This window comes from Thermobia domestica, chromosome 1 (genome assembly GCF_964235325.1).
Source record: "Thermobia domestica chromosome 1, izTheDome1.hap1.1, whole genome shotgun sequence".
In the NCBI taxonomy this organism is placed as follows: Eukaryota; Metazoa; Arthropoda; class Insecta; order Zygentoma; family Lepismatidae; genus Thermobia; species Thermobia domestica.
This window is the reverse complement of record NC_137454.1, coordinates 393,263,831-393,286,287: the sequence shown is the minus strand read 5'-3', so window position 1 is coordinate 393,286,287 and position 22,457 is coordinate 393,263,831. Positions and strand designations below refer to the sequence as shown.

The following is a 22,457-nucleotide window of genomic DNA, read 5'->3' as shown; positions in this document are numbered from 1 at the left end:
TACCCGTAAAAGGAAACGAATTAGTGATGGATTTCCCCGCAAGGGTAAAACATGACGTCATACCATGTGACCTGTTCACCGTGTGGCGGGTCTAAGATCATGTAACCTCTGTCGGCCAATCAGAATCGAGGTACCAAAGCACTCATCAAAGAGGATACCCAAATTTCAAAACCCAGGGTCTAAGATCATGTGACCGCTATCAACCAATCAAATTCAAGGTACCAAACCACTCATCTTACCCATAAAAGGGAACGAATTTTAAAAATCCCAGGGCCTAAGATCACGTGACCTCTATCAGCCAATCATAAACACTCATCTTACCCGTAAAAGGGAACGAATTTCAAATATCGCAGGGTCTAAAATCACGTGACAGCTATCAACCAATCAGAATCACACATCTTACCCGTAAAAGGGAACAAATTAGTGAGGGATTTCCCCGCGGGTCATCATACCACGTGACCTGGAAATTTGAATTTCCCGCGTGGGCGGGGCCTAACGTCACGTGACCTCTCTCAGCCAATCAGAATCGAGGAATTTTTGCTGACTCAGTTCGCCATACGTCGGTCCCTACTACTGCTTCTATGGTTATAGAAGTTCTGAACGTGGTTTTGAATCTTTATCATATTCTGTTACTATCAGGATCAGAATGAAGCATAATGTACTGATTTTCTGCCTTGTGATGCTATGGCAGCAGTGAAAAGGTTAGTGCTAGTAAGTTTATGTTAGTTGAGAAGCAATGAATAAAAAAAAAAAAAAAAAAAAACTATCTACAGAATGCCGTGTTTTTGCACTGCAAATGGTATGCGAAAATTTTTTCCAAGTAGAAAAATGAGTTTATAATTTATTTGCTAAAATGACTTGAAGTATTTCAGTTTAACATTCCACGACTATGCTCTTTACGCTAAGAGAGATGATGACTAAGGTAAGTGACTGTACATCCTGAAACAATAATTACAAAGATTCATTTTTTAACATTCATGCCTTATCTACATATCTAAACAATATGTATACTACAACGTTACAAATAACAAATAGATACAACAATATACAATAATTCACATTTGACATAAGTCTTTGTCAATGTTTTAAGATGCTTGGACAAACTTGAGACACAAAGAAATATTGAAAAAAAAAATTCTCTTCATGGTGAAATATAGATTTCGTTATTAACAGTGTGACATCTTAATATTTCAGCCCACAGGACAAACGGCTGAGGGGCTGAGCCAGCAATCTAAACCTCCGTAGCTCGGCTCCTAATTAACCTAAAGAGATGATTTTGGTGTCTATCTCTTCAAGAGAGATGAAAATTTTCAACGGTGTGCATTTCATCCACATCGGGGGTCCCGCAGCGGAATGGTAGGGGAAATTTTGGATGTTTTTAGTCCCCCATCTCCCTCAGCATTTGGGGGAGGGAAACTCTCTCCCAAAAGGAGCTTCAAGCATAAAAAGTGGTATCAATAAAGATAAACAAACATCCTAACTTATGATACCTTTCGTATGGCATTCTTGCGCACGACAAATAACAGTTGCTAAATTCGGCAAAATGTATTTTTTCCAAATTTTTCCTTCTTCTTCTTATTTTACAGGTTGGGTACGGGCAGGGGGGGGGGCACAAAAGATACCTCATTGGAATCTGTGTCCCATAATCTTCCCAACGAGGTATGGCTTATATCTCTGTGATGATTAGGGGTGTCAAGGTAGACCAGAATATTTCGAAGAATATATACAGAACAACAACATTTTTTTTCTTTACAAAAAGTCTTCTTCTTCTTCTTCTTCTTCTTCTATGGATTTGACACAGGGAGCAAAAAGTTAGCTTGCTGGAATCTGTGTTTCATAACCTTTACAAAGATGGTAATTCATGTTCCTGTGGCAATTAGGAGTACTAGGACCGCCAACGTAGAACTCTACGATTTTCTTGAAAATCCTATCCGTCCTGTAAAGGACTGGAATTTTCTAGTTTGATTTTTATTGATTTCGTGTTCAAATCTTTTGTTTTGATTGTCTCTTGCAGCATGGAAATTAAATTTTGCTTTGTATGCAATTTTAATATTTAGGAATCAAATTTAATTAAAGTAATATTAGTTTGAAACAAAGAAAGGATATTTAACAAGACTTGCAGAAGAAATCAGTAGAAACACTTCATTAAAATTCCCTTTTCCTTTGAAAGAACACAGGAAAATAGTTAAATATAGAAAACAATGGGGCTAAAAATGAAGGTGGCGTAGGAATTTTGGGTACCATTTGAGATTATGGTGATTTCTCAATAACACTGACCTACTGATGTTGAGAATATGAACGCCGAGAACATATTAACTTCTAATTTTTAGGAATATTGGATCAAAAACTGGACAACTTTTACGTGAAGAAAGGAAAAAACACGAGATTTTGAAGTAATCGTTGTAAATTCTAATGAAATGTATCACTGAATATTTTCATTGCAAGATATCCAGCAAAAAAAACACCAATAAACTGTTGATATAGCAGCAAATATTAAAGAAAAAAATTACGGACACGTTGAAATGTTTTTTTTTAAACTTTATTCTTTGCAAATCTATATTATTTTGAAAAATGATAGAAAACTTTCGAAATGTGGGTGTAGAGAAGAATGCAGAAAATTAGCTGGGTTGAGCGGAAAACGAATGAGAAGGTGTTAGAAATGGTGCGGGAGAAAAGAACATTTTAGATATTATTGAGAAGAGGAGGACAAACTGGTTGGAACATTGCTAAGAAGGAAGTATATCATAACAAACGTGCTAGAGGATATGGTGGCAGGAAAGAGAAAGAGGGGACGAAGAAGACTACAATTAATGGACGATATTAAAATAGAAAAATTGTACGTGAAGACGAAGAAGTTAGCGAAAGATCGTTGAGCACGAAAGCTTCTCAGTTACAACTGATCTGTCAATAATGGCTGAATACCTACGACGATGGTGGTGATTGAGATGAATTAAAATAAAACACAATAGTTTCTACTGGAATCTGTGAGATTTATGTTCACCTTCTTGTCAAAGCACTTATATTCTATGGAGTTACTCCTAGAGCATATAAATGAATGAATTTACATCTCTAACTAACGTACGATGGTTATACTCTCTTGGCTAAAGGATATCGATGATTATGGAAAAGCGAATGATTAAGAAATAATTTGTAAAATGAGCATGTGGGAGGAAAGAACACAGAGAACACACATGGACACGATGTTCTCCATCTCAAACTCACAGGGACTGGGGTCAAACCAGGGACCCCTCGTACTGGAGGTAAACGTTTTAACGTTGAGATAGCGTGCCTCGTTGCTAGAGCATCTGTGAACTTCTTCATAAAGTAACTTTCTTCTTTATCACTTAACGCCCAGGCAACAAAGTATCATTTGGGCAATACAATAGCTGTATTTGGGTGCTACGCTCTCCTGGAATATCATATTCTGATACACGAATCCTTTAGTAAGACATAATCTCATAGTAAGTGACAAAGACTCTGACCACCTCAACCACAGATTTAGACGTACTCTCTTTCTGTATCGCAGGGCTAGGTAACGCTGGAAAATGAAATGAAATCTTTGAGTTTTGGTGGAATGAAGAAAGTGGGAGGAAACGGGACGACCCCGAGAAAACCCACGCACACGGTGTTTGTCCACCACAAAGTTCACTTGGCGGGGCCTGAGATCGAACCCGGGACCCCAAGCCAGCAGTGAACGCTCTACCACTGTGTCACCGCGGCCCTAGGTAACGCTGGAGTTCTTCCCTAGTTTTTCTGATGATCTATTATATAATAGCCTGGGTTAAAATTATCATTCAATTTTCTGCCATTCTTGACGAAGAAACAGCTCTTAGATTCCGTCTAAAAGTTTAATATTGTATGTAGACTTCATTTAGATTGTTTTTTAGATAGATATACATTACGTTAGATTATACTGCCAAACTATACCTTCACATATACTTACGAGCTTGTTTTCGGTACATATTATCATCATCAACTTAAAATTTTCAAGCAATTAAAACTGATTCTAGAGTGTTAAATTTCTAAAATAATTAATCAGCCCACTTAACTCACTAACGTTGTTGGTGACTTTTAAATTAACTGTTATAAATCAATCTTAGAGGAAAGAAACTGTCAAAATTTAAAGCTCTTAATACTCTCATGTGTCTTTTAGCCCAAAAGAGATGGATTATAAATGAAAGTGAATTATTTTATGAAATAATTGGTTGAAAGTGGAAGGAAACGGAAGAACTTCGAGAAAGCCTGTCGACACAGTCGTCCATCAGAAACTCGTAGGTCCCAGATGATGTTCATTCTTTATGGCATCAAACATAATCAATATTAGGTAATTTCCCACCTGAGATATAAACACCAACACGGATATAGCCATTTCGTAGCCTGGACAAAAATAGATTTATAATTGTGTCGAACGGTAACCCAACGAGGGAGCGCTAGGGATATTAGGGGAGAGAAGAACAATTAGATCTAAAGGGACCCACGGCGTGGATTTTTGGGCGCAGATTGTGCCCATAAGTTTATTATATGGACAATTTTTCTCTGAAAATGGCACAACCAAACTGAAGAAGGATACATTTTTGGGGAAAAGGTACATTTGAAGATAAAATTATAAATTTTGGGGTTAGAATGGTAAATTTTGGAGAAGAATTTGTAAATTTTGGGGTCAGAATGGTAAAGTTTGAAGGAGTATGGTAAATTTTAGAATTAGAAAGGTAAATTTTAGGGAATTATGGTACATTTAGGGGTCAAAATGGTAAATTTATGAGAAGTATGGTAAATTTTGGGGTTAGATTAGTAAAGTTTGGAGGAGAATGGTAAATTTTGGGGTCAGAAAGGTAAATTTTGGGGAAGTATGGTAAATTTTGGGGCGAGAGTGGTAAATTTAGGAGGAAAATGTTAAATTTTGGGGTCAGAATGTTAAAGTTTGGGGTGAGAATGGTAAATTTTGGAGGAAAATGGTAAATTTTGGGGTCAGAATGATAAATTTTGGAGAAATATGGTAAATTTTGTGGGGAAGAACGGTATATCTGGGAGACAATGGTAAATTTTAGGGAAATGAAATATTTCACTTTAACGTCCTACGAGTATGCCTATATTTCAAGGGAGACGGATGATTAAGGCAAGTGAATGATTATGAAAAAATTGGTGGAATGAAAATATGGGAGGAAAAGGGAGTACTACGTGGAAACCCACGGATACGATATTGTAAATTTGAGGGAAATGTGCCTAAGCTTTCTGCCACTGCAAAATTGAGAAAAATGTACTCTGAGTTAAAAACGATGTAGGGAAATTGGTTGGGACATTCGCTGAAAAGAAATTGTATTCTGAGCGAGTGACAGAAGGTGGTTGGAAAGGAAAGGAAGAATTGGATTTGATTTAAATTTAACGTCCTGTTCAGCAGCGAGGCTATATGAGACATGTACCTATAACTTAAGTGGGATTCAAACCACAAAAGTTCTCGCAGGCAATGGAATCCGGGTCTCCTACGCCAAAGGCGCATACACTATCTACATAGTCACAATTGAGGCGAAATTGTTAGCGAGTAAGAAAATGATAATTTGCCAAAGAGATTGGCTCAGGATGGCACTGAATACGCAGCAGTGGACTGTCATAGCCATGATTTGAGCTCTTTTAACATGAAAAAAAAATGACTAAATTACTAAATACAGGCTGTAGACAAGGGTATACGTTGGTATATGCCATAACTCTCTGCTTAACTTTAGTCATTAGAGTATACCTTCTGTTTCAAGGCGTATAATACTTTTGTGTCTTGTGTATTTTTTATTGCTTTATTTAATTGGGTCATGACTCTAAGGATAAAATGACTATATACCTTTTTTTGCATCCCATTCTTAGCCGCCGATGAAGTATATTAATTATGCGAAGAAATAAATCAGTTTCTTCTGACTACTCTGTGATCACAAAATAGAAAGAGGGATAGTGAGAGAGGGAGAGATAGAAAAATGGAAAGATTACGTCAGTTCTGTCTGTTCAAGTTTTTGTTGTTTTGATTAGTGAATATCAGAAGGAAAATTTGTCTTGTTTTGATTAGTGAATATCAGTAGGAAAATTTGTGTTGTTTTGGTGAGTGAATATCAGTAGGAAAATTTGTGTTCTTTTGATGAGTGAATATCAGTAGGAAAATTTGTGTTGTTTTGATTAGTGAATATCAGTAGGAAAATTTGTGTTGTTTTGATTAGTGAATATCAGTTCGAAAGTTTGTTGTGTTTTGATTAGTGAATTTCAATACGAAAATTTGTGTTGTTTTGATTATTGAATATCAATACGAAGGTTTGTGATGTTTTGATTAGTGAATATCAGTTCGAAACTTTGTGTTGTTTTGATTAGTGAATTTCAATACGAAAGAGCTGTTTAACTGTGATATTCGCTATTTCTATCCTACTCCTCACCATAGTTTTCTTAATTCCTTCTGGTATATCGAGTGCGATATTGTCTGTTCCTTCTCATAGTGGATTGGTTCCTCCTGCGTACTTACATCTATGTTATTAATGGCAGACTTGGCTCGTGGGGAAAGTCCCATTGTTAAAATTTGAAGTTTTCTTAATTCAAACTAAGATAAGAAATGTTATATAAATGTTCTGATTGTTGCATACAAGAATTAGGACGATAGGTAGTTTTTCTTAGTTTGAAGTGATAAAACTTCAATTTTTACTGTGACTTCCCTGAGGAGCCGCCTCTGAAGTTATTTATTTAACTGTAAGGAATACCATCTAGAAAATAGCAGAAATGCTTGTAGACTATAAAACAATATCATAGCCTTTGTTTTTAAACACGAATACTTTATTCATTGTCATATACGTATGTATTTTATGGCAATTATAGATACTTTTGAAAACAGCATACACCCTGTGAAAATTTTAAGTACAGTATTGACTAAATATGATAGTAATTATCGCAACGTTGAGGAGGTAATCTACGTATTCAATACACCTACAAGTACGTACCCAATTACACGTACGTACACAATATGGATTTCGTAGCAGACTCTAAAAGATTTGACATGCTGGATAAAGATAGGAAATGTCTATTCTATATTGTATGTTGCCGACAGGAAGTATATCCTTACATTTGACATCGAAAGTTTGTCCAAGCATTTTTTGTTGCACCGTGCACAGGCTGATATGTACTTATAACATTTCATATAGATGTGAAATACTAAAGTTAGAAAAGGAAGCAAGAAAAAGCTACTCTAGAATATAGATAATAAGTGTACCATAGAGTCTGCAAAATAAGCACCTCCGCCCATAGACAAAACACCAAATATAGCAAATATTTGTAACTTGTTTAAAAAAAATATTTTTTTGATAACTAAAACAATAAGAAATAAAGGAAGAAATGCACACAACAAAGCTTGGTTACACACAAATTTTTAATCTTAAATTTAAATACTGGGTTCTCGGATAATTAGTTGAAATACTTGAATATTAGGGAAAAGTGGGGCATAATGATTTCTTGGGGTAAAAAGACCCCTCCAGATAAAACAGTACTTCCTGCTATTTATTTGCCTAGCTTCTTCAGCTTCAAAGGTGAAATCAATTGAAGAAGGAACTTGAATTCCTATTTTCAATAATATTATTTCGTAACATTGTACCCAACGTATGCTTTTAAATCATTGCGCAGGTGCGGATGCGCATGCGCGTAGAATCATTGCGCATTCTAATTTTATATACTTTAAGTGTTTGAGACGTATGCAAGAAAACGAAAATACTTTGTTTGAAACACTTTCCAGAAAATGTTTTTTTTTTTTTTCGTTCTTCGAGTGATGTCGAGAGTATGATGAGAAAATTTCATTTAAAGGACTAATTATTTTCAATGTCATTTTAAGGACAAACGAAACATTGTGAGAGAAATGATGCAAACTAATATTTTCTGTTTCCAGCATATATATTCCGAATCTGAATTAAAAATAATACCACATTTACTGAGAAGTGTACTATTTTCTTTTATAGAATTCAGGATTAAGTTATTATATCATATTATCATTATATCATCTGTTATTATATCATAATATTAGTACGTTGTGCATTCGTGACGTCGTCAGACTTCTCCTCCAAACTTATTTGGACATTTTCTGGGACCCCACCTTCCAGTAGCATATCGCACGTTCCCATACCGTCAGGTTAATCCAGGGTTGTTCTACCCGGTATACGTCTTCTACTCTGGTCTTCTAGGTCTCCGGATCTAAGCCTAATCAAGAAGCACGTGTGAGGCACAATGAGATGGAGCCTGACCACTAGGCGGCTCTGGAAATAGAAGTCTCCCAAGCCAGACATAACCTACAACATCTGATCTGCTACGCAGCTAAACAACTGTGTAGTCGCTTTTGATAGCTACACATTACATTGAGACGAATACTATAGCATGTTCAGAATACCATGTGGCGAACAGTAGCACCTACTATCGCCATCTTGTGTAATAACTTTGGATCCGATCCGTGAATTCCTACAGAGTGTTCTTGAACGCGGTAGTGCCATTGTAGTTCGTTAGTTCTCACATATTTAATTTGAACATTTTCAGCTAATGAAGTCTTAACTCTTTGTGAGAAGTCTTACGAGAACTCTCTCATCATTTGATTAAAAATTTCGATTATTACTTTCCGCCTTGTTCTCCTACATTCCTAAAATACACATTAAGTATAGTATCTACCTTTTCATTTCACAATATATTCTTGATCTTGTTCCTTGGTATCCCATATTCGTTTTGATTTCGTTTTACTTCGTTTTCTTTTTAAATACTCCAAAACACAGGTTACTTATTCATTTTTTTTACACAACTCAATGTATTCTTTCCATCATCTCAAGCTTCATTTTACTCGCTAGAGACACATTTCTATTCTTAATTTTCATACTTTTGTAGTTATTTTTCTTAGCTACCTTCGTATTTCCATTGAATTTACCTACATGTATGTTCCTCTAGCATTCTTCTGGTCACCTCGACGTGTATTATATATCACCGCTCTTTGTTGATTTATTTTCTTAATTCACGTGCTACCCAAAATATCCGAGAAGGTCATTGTAAAATTCAGAAAACTATTCTTACGTCCTAATGTCCTCCGTCACCTTCGAAGTAGTCCCCTCAGGCATGTATGCAACGATTCCAGCCTTGTTCCCACTTCTGGAAGCACTCCTGGAAGTCCACAGGGTGAAGGGTGTTCAGGACCAGTTGCAATTCCACTTGGATGTCTTCAATGGAGTCAAAACGTCACCATTTCAACGCGAGTTTTATCTTCTGGAACAGGTAAAAGTCGCAGGAGCTAGATCAGGGAAGTAGTGAAGGTGGGATATCCTTGCCATGTTCTTTTCGGCCAGAAATTCCCTCACAACGAACGAGGTTGCGAGAGCGCGTTGTCATGGTGCAGCAACCAGTATTTCGTTTGCCAAATCTCTGGCCGTTTAAGCCGAACATCTTCCTTCAGTATCTTTAGAACCTCGCAGTAAAACTTGCTGTTGACATTCTGACCAGGTGGAATAAACTCCTTATGCACAATTCCTCGAATGTCGAAAAAATGATCAGCATCGACCAGATGTTGCTGCGAAATTGTCAAACTTTTATCGATCTTGGAGAGGATGGCGTCTTCCATTGTGATGATTGCTGCTTCGTTTCCGGGTCATAACAATAGACCCAAGATTCATCAACGGTAATGACTCTGGATAAGAAGTTTGGACACTCTCGAACTCTTTCTTGCAGCTCAATGCTTGTCTGAATCCTGAAGTATTTTGGTCAATGCTGAGAAGGCGAGGGACAAACCTCGCTGCAATTCGTCTCACGTTTAGTTCATCGGATAGAATTCGTTGATATGTACCGTACGACTGTGAAATCTATTAGAAACATTGTGAATTGTTTGCCTTCTGTCTTTGAGAATCACATCACACACTTTCATGATCTTTTCCGGTGTTGTGAATGTTGTGGGTCGACCAGAATGTTGTCACTTTCCACAGACTCGTAGCCTTCTTTGAAACGCTTGAAGCACTGAAACGTCTTTTCTTCACTCAGTACACTCACCAAATGCCTCTTTCAGCATGCAGTAAATTTAGGCTCCAGTTTTCTTCAAGTTGACACAGAACTTGATGCAAATCCGTTACTTCCTTACGCCATCATTTGACAAGACTCAGAAGCACTGAAACACGTCCTGACACGAAACAACTACAACTCACAACTGAATACACGAAATATGACGCAACTTTGTGGTGCAGTAGTTAATACATGTACCTCGAAACATCTAGTGAAGGAATGTTGTACGCTAATGGTTTGGCCGGTAAAAAAATTCTCTGATATTTTGGGTAGCATCTCCTATTTTATATTCTTCAGTGCAACTTTGTTTCTATACTTTTTTCCTAGTTTTTCAGAAGTTTCTTCTAATATCCATGCTTCTTAGTTGTGCTATTTTCAAGATGCCGCACCTTTACTCAGAAAGTTCAAAATACTCCCACTAGTTAGTTCTTGTACCTACTTTTTCTTAGCTCATATATTGTTCTTCTAAATTTCAAACAAATCTGTTTTTTTCTTCCTCATCTTTAAACTTTTCAGTATCTAACTTATCCCCTCCCCCAGTTTTCCTAAATGTAGTTTTCAGTAGAATTCCACCTCAATCTACACAAGACTATGATCTGACAATCCTTGCGTTTTCTCTCACCATTTCCATTCAACTACTTTCTCTTCACAAAGTTATTATTGCATATGCTTATTAATACTATACATTAATTGTAATCGCTTTCTACTTCTCTTGTTAGTTTCATTGTATCACTGCACTCAAAAGATTATTCTTTCACAGCAGATAAGTTTCATATAAGCATATAAACATAACGTAATATTAGTTCTTAACAACAAACTTGTACCACGATGCTACAAGTGCCGCGACCGATATGGAGACTGTCGAGAAATAACCTAATGTATGTACTATCTGTATGGCTGTATTGGTTGTATGAAATAATATATACATGTTTCACTGCAGGCTTTGTAACCTTACTTTCCGATCACTCCTCCTATGTACTATCTGTTGGCTGTATTGGTTGTATGAAATAATATATACATGTTTCACTGCAGGATTTGTAACCTTACTTTCCGACCACTCCTCCTATGTACTATCTGTTGGCTGTATTGGTTGTATGAAATAATATATACATGTTTCACTGCAGGATTTGTAACCTTACTTTCCGATCACTCCTCCTATGTACTATCTGTTGGCTGTATTGGTTGTATGAAATAATATATACATGTTTCACTGCAGGATTTGTAACCTTACTTTCCGACCACTCCTCCTATGTACTATCTGTTGGCTGTATTGGTTGTATGAAATAATATATACATGTTTCACTGCAGGATTTGTAACCTTACTTTCCGATCACTCCTCCTATGTACTATCTGTTGGCTGTATTGGTTGTATGAAATAATATATACATGTTTCACTGCAGGATTTGTAACCTTACTTTCCGACCACTCCTCCTATGTACTATCTGTTGGCTGTATTGGTTGTATGAAATAATATATACATGTTTCACTGCAGGATTTGTAACCTTACTTTCCGATCACTCCTCCTATGTACTATCTGTTGGCTGTATTGGTTGTATGAAATAATATATACATGTTTCACTGCAGGATTTGTAACCTTACTTTCCGATCACTCCTCCTATGTACTATCTGTTGGCTGTATTGGTTGTATGAAATAATATATACATGTTTCACTGCAGGATTTGTAACCTTACTTTCCGATCACTCCTCCTATGTACTATCTGTTGGCTGTATTGGTTGTATGAAATAATATATACATGTTTCACTGCAGGATTTGTAACCTTACTTTCCGATCACTCCTCCTATGTACTATCTGTTGGCTGTATTGGTTGTATGAAATAATATATACATGTTTCACTGCAGGATTTGTAACCTTACTTTCCGACCACTCCTCCTATGTACTATCTGTTGGCTGTATTGGTTGTATGAAATAATATATACACGTTTCACTGCAGGCTTTGTAACCTTACTTTCCGATCACCCCTCATATAACATTCATATTTTTCTCCTATGTCTTTACTTATTCAATATAAGCACTTTCAGATTTCATCTCGTTTACGTAAAAAATGTGGAGGAGACGCGTCCCCCTTGTCCCCCCGCCAGAGACAACCGTGATACGTCCTAATAAAACTTCATCAAGTTCAACAAAGATCACCCACTTTCCAATATATCAGTGTCTCAAATAAATGTAAAAAAATGGTTTGATTATTGTTATTACTGTTTTAAAATTGTTATGCTTTCTAAAATTTTGATATTTGTAATCGTACCATTCATGGGAGTAAAATTTTACCTAATTTTTAATCAATTTAAAATCCAATCAAATGAGAGCATGAGAGTGTTATAGTGAGATAGGGCGTGTGCTTCAATCATCTTTGAACACACACATACAGTATATGAAAAGTTCTGGCAACGCCTATGTACATAATTGAATAAATGAATACATGAAAATCGGACCATAGTAAAATTAAAGTAACATTTTCGCTTAAATCTTTCTTAAATTTTCCTAACATTAAACTTGAAACAATGATTTGATAAAATAAAGGACAATTCTCAGCACTTCCAAAAATCTCTGTTATATTAAAACCTATCTTTGTACAGTATTCATTATTTTATAAAGTCATGCGTAACTAATGAATAATGGATCTACATTTCACAACCCTCTTACATAATACGAACCCACCAATAATCTTTCAGCGAAGGAATACTTCCTTATTTAAATTCTCTTATTAAAGGGCCTATCCGGTTTGCCATAAGGACCAGACTGTGTCACGTGATCAGGTCAAAATTCACGTTGCGTGCGAAATCGAATCTGGGGGATTCCAAAACCAGATATGAGATATTTCAAGCACGTAACCTCCGCTTGGGGCTCCCTGGGTAATTCGCAGAAGCTGCATATACTTTATCATTATTATTGATTTTACTCAAAGCATGTGACTTTTGACAATGTTCTATCCATATTTACCTTACGTGCTATACATCACTTTTAATCTCTTTATTATGTCCTTGCAAAAAGTATTCAATTAGTCATCTCCTTGTAGTTTTTGAGATATGTGAACGATTTCATTTTATCACCGATTTTCCATTGACTTTAATGTTCATGTTTCGTGTTTTTTTTTACTGTGTTCCATCCATTTTAGAACAATTTGCTTTTAGACTGTATACTCTACATAGTCTTTTCTATATTTAAGCTGAATTCCAGCCATCTCTTTCTTTTGGTTTTTGAGATAAGTGAACGAATTATATGTTTTTTTAAAATTGATTTTCCATTGACATCAATGTGAATGTTTCGTGCTTTTTTATGTTTCTTCCATCCATTTTAGGACAATTTGTTTTTGAAATATAGAATCTACATAGTCTCTTCTTTGTTTAAGCTAAATTTCAGCCATCTCCCTCTTTTGGTTTTTGAGATAAGTGGAGGAATTGTTTTTCATTGATTTTCCATTGACGCTAATGTTAATGTTTCGTGCTTTTTGAATATATTCCATCTATTTTTATCAAAATTTGCTATTGGAATATACAATTTACACAGTCTCTTCTATATTTAAGCTGAATTCCCACCATCTCTCTCTCTCTTTTGGTTTTTGAGATAAGTGGAGGAATTATTTGTTTTTCATTGATTTTCCATTGAAATTAATGTTACTGTTTCGTGTTTTTTTAACTATGCTTCATTCATTTTCGGACAATTTGATTTTGGAATATACAATCTACATAGTCTCTTCTATATGTAAGCTGAATTCCAGCCATCTCTCTCTCTTTTGGTTTTTGAGATAAGTGGAGGAATTATTTGTTTTTCATTGATTTTCCATTGAAATTTGTTACTGTTTCGTGTTTTTCTAACTGTGTTCGATTCATTTTAGGAAAATTTGCTTTTGGAATATAGAATCTACATCGTGTCTTCTACATTTGAGCTGAATTTGGGCCATCTCTCCCAAAGTCTGTCCACATCATTGCAACCAGATAGACTCTTAATTCTTCAGGGTAAGAATAGATGGAAAACGATTAAGTTTTCAGTCACAAATACGTATAAAATACCTGAACTTTCAAGTCAGTTACGAATGGGAAATACGTATCGTCACATTAGTATAGCCTAATGCATTTAGGGGGGAAAACACAAATAATGCCGGTTTTTAATAGTTTTAACGAAATTAAACTGCAGGAAAGCACAGGTGCTTATTTGTAACGTAGCTCTATAGTACAGAAGCAATGCAGCAGCAAAAATGTGGATTGGGAAAGCATGCAATTAATTTAATAGATAGCTCAAATTGGAAGTGCTTGCTACAATTATCATGCACTAAGCAGAATTAAATATGTAAATTACATTTTAAGTAAGACAAAGAGGAAAAAAAATCTATTTCGTGTAACGAAGGGCGGGTTATAGTACGGTGCTTATTCTCAGTGCAAAAGTGTTCCAGCAAGAGGAAAGAATTTTTCTTAAAAAATATTAATTTCAAATTCATTTATTAATTGTTTTAAGAGAAAATGAAACCAAAATTATTAAACAATAGCAGATAATTTGATATGGCTTACTTACAAATCTGCTTAATTGCAAATTTGTACTTGAAAGACAGAACAAAAAGTAACATAGTCTTTCTTTACAAAATGAACGCCTAAATAACATTTAGAGATATATTTCTAATACTGCTACAATAATGCCATTTCAATGTAAGTGCTACAATTAAATTATCCATCAATGTGAGTGGATCTCCTGGGATACTGTGTACATGCTTAGTATATGATTATGATTTAAAGATTTTCAAGAAAATTATGTCAACGAATGTAGAACTTCACACACCAGAGCCTGACTTACTAAAAATGACAAATTAACATTTTTATTTTGCTTGTTTTTCATAAGTGAAAGGAGATAATGAAATGCAACTTATCAGAATCAGAGATAATGATATTCTACAACAGCAAATTTAAACCTGAAGAATTTTCAGTATTGCCATCTATAGAAGTTACACGTGTTGCTAAAATAACAATTCCTCCAAAATCTAAGTTAAGGCAGTGACTAGAGGAACGGGTAACTCAACTGCATTTGATTACGTATCATGTTGTCTTGGAATCATGTGAATTTTTAAATAATAGTTGTATTTAGTTTGTAATAAACAAAATAGTTTTAATACACAGTTATTAAAATTAAATAATAATGTTATTTAAAAAGTAGTTCACAGGTTTCCAAGACAACATGATACGTAATCAAATGCAGTTGAGTTCGTTCCTCTAGTCGCTGCCTTAACTTAGATTTTTGGGGAATTGCTATTCTGGTAACACTGTAATTTCTATGGATAACAACACTGAAAATTCTTCAGGTTCATATTTTCTGTTGTAGAATAACATTATCTATGATTGTGGTAAGTTGCATTTCATTATCTCCTTTCACTTATGAAAAACAAGCAAAAGAAAAATTGTAAATTTTGTATTATTTTTAGTAAGGCAGGCTCTTAAGTGCCAAAAATCTCAAATTTATGTGATACCCCATTTTATCTGGTATCTTTTGTGGAAGCTTTTGTAGGTAAAGGATATAACTAACCAACACTGGTGTTTAAGGAACCCACAGGTTTATCACCACAAGATCTCTTCTTTGAATTCTTGCCTCTGTCACACAAAAACATTTTGGTTAATTATTAGCATGATTGACATCTCCTTAAGATGCAGCTATGTAATACCCTTTTATTTTCTTCTTTGCCAACCGGAATTTCTTTTTATTACTTGGACTCTATACGTTTTGTTGAAAGCCTATGTATTCCACTTACAAGGAACATTCGCGAAGTGTCCCCTCGGAACATGTAAAATTGATTCAAATGCAAAGTTCTTCACGGCCCAATGTGTATTGTGCTAATTTTAGCGGCCCATACCGGTACTTTGCATATTTATGGGCCTTCATATATATCCGAAATTCAATTATGCACTACTATAACGCTCAAACACAAAATTGCTTATAGTTTCTTTACATGTAACTGGACATGATCGTGGGCATATGCGAAAGAAATTGGATCAAGTACTGCTTCTTTGATACATGTTATCCACCTCGGCCGCCATCTTGGATCCGCTATATTGGATTCAACTTTCGGTTTTTCAAATAGGAATAGGCACAAGTGACACATCAAATTCATGTACATTTTTTCGGAAATTCATTGGGGTAGTGAAATTTACCGTAGCTTGTACCGTTTGCAAAGTATTGTTTGTTAAATGTCAGGCACTTCACGAATATTGAACCAAACACAAAGTTGTTCAGGTCCCCGTGTGTATATGTAATCTTTTACGTCATTTATCGTTGGCGAAATACTATCTGAACGTATATACATACACACAGATGGAAATGGTAGATCTTCACTAGAATCTGGTCGTAATTTGGATTTACATTAGCATTTTAACCGTAATACATTACTTCCTTCTTATAGTATAGCTACATCAATGAATTTCCAAGCAAATTGTACATGAATTTGATATATCACTTGCACCTATTCCCATTTGAAAAACCGAAAGTTGAATTTAATATGGCGGATCCATGATGGCATCCGGGGTGAGTAACATGTGTCAGAGAAGCAGTACTTGATCCAATTTCTTTTGCATATGCCCACATTCATGTCCAGTTACATGTAGTCAATCCATTTTAAGTGATCAAGCATGTGCCGCTCGACCATCTCCAAAAAAATCTAATTTTTTGTTGAATGTTTATCCTATATCAGGGTGCTTCAAAACTACGATTGTTGGAGTTTTCAAACATCCCATGGTGACACAGCAGGTGCCGCCATTTTCCGTTTTCTCGATTTCAGGCGTTTACGTTTTTTTGAATATTTCAGATGTTTGTTTGTCTTACCGAACACACACAACAGCGCGTTTTGTGTTTCTGAGGAGAAGGGGTCAAAGTATTAAGGAATGATGTCATATTTTAGGAAGTGTTTTGTGCACAAATTCAACTGGAAATGCGTTGTTGTGAATTAAAATAAAGTAGGATGAATAGTTAGTCCAATCAAGGCTCTCAATCTCATTTCTTTCCTCTAGTTGTGATTCACTGTGTTATCACACCCATAACAGCACCGGTGAAGAATGCCGCTATCAGCAGAAGGCGAGAAAAGTCAAAATGCATACTTGACAAAAAGTCCGTAAGTACTCATTGCTCTTGCTGCTTGCTATATCACAATGATATTCAATCCTGTTTATTATTGTTTTAACTCTCAACTCATGCAGGAGATTGTTGTCCTTTCGTTTGATCTACATTCCCCAGTCAGTGCTTACTCACTCACTGTAAACACTTCGCGAATGTACCTTGTAAGTGAAGATAAGGTACAAAAGAATGCATTACTTGTTACGTTTCGACACTGCAACGATGACTTCCTCACATGATATCTCTTCTGCTTGGGGGAGGGAAATTTGAGCAAGACACTAGTCTCGGAATGTAACAGGTAGTACAGATTAAAGTCATATCTTACCCTTGACCTAGTGGAACTTGACCTAATATAACCTGGTATGACAGCCTGAAGAACTACCACTCATGACAATGGAAAAAGCGCTTGCGCTTGAATAAATTTCTCATTGCGCTCTTTATATTGATTTAAAGGCACTGAATCCAATAGAACTACTTAAAGGCATATTTTGTCCATGCAGAGAAAAATGACCTCAAATTAGGAATATTTTTAGTTATTTATATTTCAGCTTTGAGGTTATTTTTATCATGACTGTATGGGCGGATATGTTTAAAACCACAAAAAACGTTCAAAAAGTTTTGCGCAATGGGGTATAACTTCGTTAGTAGTTGCACTATGATCATTAAATTTTGTGTACATATACTTGTGTCCTTTATGCTGAAGTTGTGTAGCATACGCCCACAATGAAGAAGGAAGTAGATAGCCGCAGCTGCCAATGGTCGGCCATTCAATTCCTTTAGAAGATCAGCATTAGTCAGCCATATCCATTCAACACAAATTTCTTCGTGTATATAGGACTGCAACAATATCCAGTGATGGGTACAAAAATTCCACAGTGGTGATTTCAGTCTGCTGGACCAACATGGCACGGTAAACCATCGACTGCAGTGAACAAGATTAACAAAGACCACATTGACAAAGTTTAACCACATGACAGTATGTTGAAGCGATTGGGTTGTCTATGGGTAGCATTCTATCATTAATACAGTCTTTAGGTTACAGAAAAGTTTGTGCCCATTCAGTGCCACACTTGCTCACAAGCAAACAGAAACAAATCCACTTTGCCAATCACACACAGCAGAAAATCAGAAGTATGGGATGGGAAATGGTTTCTCAACCCCATTATAGTTCGGACCTGACCCCGTCCGATTTTTTTCTGTTTGGTCGTCTGAAGTTCCATCTTCATAATCGACAGTTTGCCAATGACCAAGAACTTACTGTGTATGTGTGTATGTAACAACGGTGTAATAGTCAGAGTACAAAGTTTTCCGAAGATGGATTTACGGCATCGAAAGAAATGTGTCATAGTGGATGGAAGATACATTAAATAACATCCGTATCTATTTAAGGGACACAAGTACATGCACACAAACTTCAATGGTCGTAGTGCAACTATAAAAGTAACCAAGATAGTTTTGTCGCTTTTTCACCCACCACCTTCGAACATCAATATGTCATCTAAGACGTATATAAAAGATCAAAAATAGCCCCCATCAGCATCGACGACTTTCTGCCAACGTTCTGGAAAGCCATGGACTCCATCGAGGTAGAACATGGTGGGCCGTGAAGCGAAAAAGGTATCAAGAGCATTTTGCACTTCTACTAGGGATTTGAACTGGCGTCCTCTAAGGTGATTTTCCAAGGAATAGAACAGGTGATAATCGTACGGTGCAATGCCCGAGAAGTATGGTGGATGCAATAGTGTTTCCCGTCCAAGGCGTTGATGGGTGTCCTGAGTCATCCTAGCCACGTGCTGCTTAGCGTTGTTCTGTAACGGGAGGACTCTTTTGCAATTCAGAAGTGCTGGCTACAGAGTTTTGAGTTTTTCTTGAACACAACTCAGCTGCTGACAATACACAGTTGCATTGATGCTCTAACCAGCTGGTAGCAGTTCCCGATGCACGATGCGTGACAGTACATCAAATACATAGGAGGACCTTCTTCTGATGCAGTGCTGGTTTCAGCCTTTTCGAAACCGGTTCATGGGATGCTAACGAAGAGCTTCGTACAGGACCCACTTGTTATCACATGTCAACACCCTGTCCACAAATGGTTCCTTCCTCAGACGAGACAGGAAAGAAACACAGGTCTCTGCTCGCGTTGTCTTCTGGCCCGGAGTTAAATCATGTGGGACCAATCGACCCAACTACGGGTGCCGAATGGTTTCTCCACTCACACTGAATTGTAGTTCCAGTTCCCAAATGTCTGGCCATTGTTCGCCTCAATTGCTGCCTGAAAATCTTTATTTTGTACATGTGTTTGTCTTCCGATACGTGGTGCGTCTTCGAGTGTTTCGTCGCCGTCCTTAAACTTGTTAAACCACAGCTGCACTGTCCGGGTAGTCACGACACCCTAACCAAATGTCTGGCATATCTTTCGCCCCACTGCAGCAGCGTTTGATCCCAGTTTGAACTCGTACAGCATACACGCCCTTATGACGCTTTCTGGAGGTCCCATGTTCACTCTGTCCTTACGTAAGTTCAGGGTGTAACTGAACTGCCACAACCAGCTAGTATGTTGAATATACCCACACCAACAACTGACCGTCGCCTTACCTTTATTCGCATTCAACTTACGGTGTGAGGACCAATTGAACACAGATCTCCAGAAAAATCGACAGAACTTTCTTGGTTACCTTTATATTTAAGAAGTTGTGATCTATTGTGCAAAACCTTTTGAACGCTCTTTGTACTTCCATTGGATTTAGCGTTTTCGAAATTAGTATAAAACGCACAACTAGAAATTAATCCAAACAGAGGTGTTTTTACCGTTGCCATGAGTGGTAGATCTTTCACAAGATGTACTCAAATAATGCAGTTTTAACGATATATCGCCCAAATATTACATATTACTTAGGCAATTGAATGTCTTAAATGTAATTACTTATTTCGTACAAACCATAGTCTTTCTAGTCAATATCGAAAAGTTATAATGTTGAGATTTGCAACTTTCTATTACAGACAGGCTATAAATAACGAAGTTATTATGTTAACCTATATTTTGCAACCATAAATGCCTGAAAGAATTTATCGCTTTTGGAAGGTCCTGTCTTCTTTAAGTTTTCTCAGAATACAATCCTAATATCCCTTTACTGAGGAAGACCACAAAAATCTTAGGCAGAAGAAGTGTTAGCTGATGATTTATGGGATTACATGTTATCAATCGTTACAGTTTTCGAGTGTAACTACAACCAGATAAAAGGTTTGAAGTTTCGTAAACCGAAAGACATATATTTGTGTATTTAATTTTCTAATTCTAGGAGACACACGCTGGACTTTTAAGTTTCATTGTGCATCCCTTAAATTTTGCTCACTATCTGTTTCAACTATTACGGGATTCTGCGTCATTTCATAGGAGACCTAAATATGAAATGCTTAACGTAAAGGTATCAGTGTACTATAGTTCAGTTGTAATAGTGGTTATCTCTGAGATTCGATTTCCAAGAATTTTGGTTCTGTTGTGGGCAAATACTATGACCATGAGTTTTATCTAAGTATTCTTGATTTCTGCTTTTAAAAATTGATGAACTAAATTCATCATCATTAAGTTGCATGTTAGTCTGAAGGGTATTACTTCGAATCAATGTTAAACCAAAATTTAACCTTATTTTACGATAGTTTTCATATTTATGCGCAATTTTAACAACAAATTCTCAAATAGATTAGCTGCCATTTTAATTTCTTAATAATTATATTCTAACCTATTTGGAATCCATTATTTGTGAGATTAACTAACATCCGCTGTACATCTTTGCATACAATTATTTTGTGTAGTAATTCAGAAAACAATCAGTATATTCGAATAAGCAACACAATGTCTACAGCGAATTTTAAATTTACGGTTACAAGTTCCGTCTTGCTTTAAAATTAAAAAAAAATGTTGTAATTAGACAATAACTAATAATTTTATTACAAAGATTCCATGGTAATACTATAGCTGTAAATAGTTTAAGCTTTCCCCTTGCTGCGACCCAGCCATATCCAGTATCTTATTGTCTGTTGCCTGGATATGTCTGAGAGGTTTTTTTTTTTTTTTTTTTTTTTTTTTTGTAGGCTCAGCAGACTCTATGGTACCTTTGGATTGAGGTCAGAGCCCTGCTGCATGAGGGTGCCAATGGTGAACCAGAAGCTATTGGCCAACGTAAAATCATTGGTGATGACTTCGCAATCGCCGCCGCACGGCTGTGGGCTGGACCATTCGTACGGGCTGAACCTCGCGACGATCCAAATAGTCATAGAAACAAGGAGGTATGCTGCCAAAATATACAACCATATTTCTATGGCCAGAGGGTTCATGAATGAAAACAAGCGACTGGGCATACTTTCAGATACCTTAAAATAGAAGAAAAACAAAAACAAATACAAACTAACTTAACATACCTAATACAAGTTGTATGATATTCTTATAGCTTGGAATATGAACATTGATTAGTCTGTGGATAAAATATTCTTTCGAATGTGTAAATTTCAATATTACTCCTATAAAACGTCAATCATCTTGTCTAAGGAATTACTCTCGAAGAAAGATTTTAGCGTATCGCTTAAGAGTCTTCATCCCGGCGAAATTAAAACACCGCTAATTTTACAGTAATTATGTGATATCTTCAAATAGATAAAAGATAATTGAAATATGGAACAAGAGCGCCCTAGACAATATTATTTTGCGTGAGGTACCGTTATCACAAGTCACCTAGTGGCTTTCCGTTTTCAGCTGTTCAGAAACGCGAAAATAAATGCCGATTTTCAAAATGGCTCGAAATCGAAAGCAGATAAGCGAGTCGTGATAACGGTATCTCATGTGAAATGATATTGTCTAGGGCGCTCTTGTTGCACATTTCGATTATCTTTTATCTATTTGAAGATATCACATAATTACTGTAAAATTAGCGGTGTTTTAATTTCGCTGGGATGAAGACTCTTAACATAACTAGTCGGGGACCATTGAATCAATAATGCAAAAGTTGAGTGGCCCTTCGGTCGTTTGTTGAGGTCGGTGTCTCTTTTCAGACCAACGTTATATGTGCAATGGACCTACAGTTTTATAGTCGAATCTAAACCAATCAAACCCTGGACCCCGTCCACGAAAGGCGCGCGGGCGAACTGATGGTTCTTCTTTGTCTATGTCTACAGAGAAAGAAATGTGGCGTACATAAAAATGTAGGTTACATGCGTAAATCCTGAAGTTTTTGGACTTTACGTACGATTATATGTAACATCTTGCACCAAATGTATAACTGACAACGTGTTTTATAATACCTTCCGTATAAGTGTTCCATCACGTCCT

At 36.3% G+C, this 22,457-nt stretch overlaps 1 protein-coding gene across 5 annotated transcripts in view; it reads right to left on the bottom strand.

The window, feature by feature from the left end:
* The window catches only part of LOC145665261 (glutamate receptor ionotropic, kainate 2), a 1,060,711-nt gene that overhangs the window by 60,081 nt on the left and 978,173 nt on the right, over window positions 1-22,457 (bottom strand). For 2 of the 5 annotated variants that reach the window (XM_081732559.1, XM_081732571.1), the window contains one exon: window positions 21,248-21,505. The exons of the other annotated variants lie outside the window; for them this stretch is intronic. In XM_081732559.1, coding sequence (XP_081588685.1) covers window positions 21,248-21,505 — 258 coding nt within the window. The remainder of the gene's footprint in view (window positions 1-21,247; window positions 21,506-22,457) is intronic. 5 annotated transcript variants of the gene reach the window in all.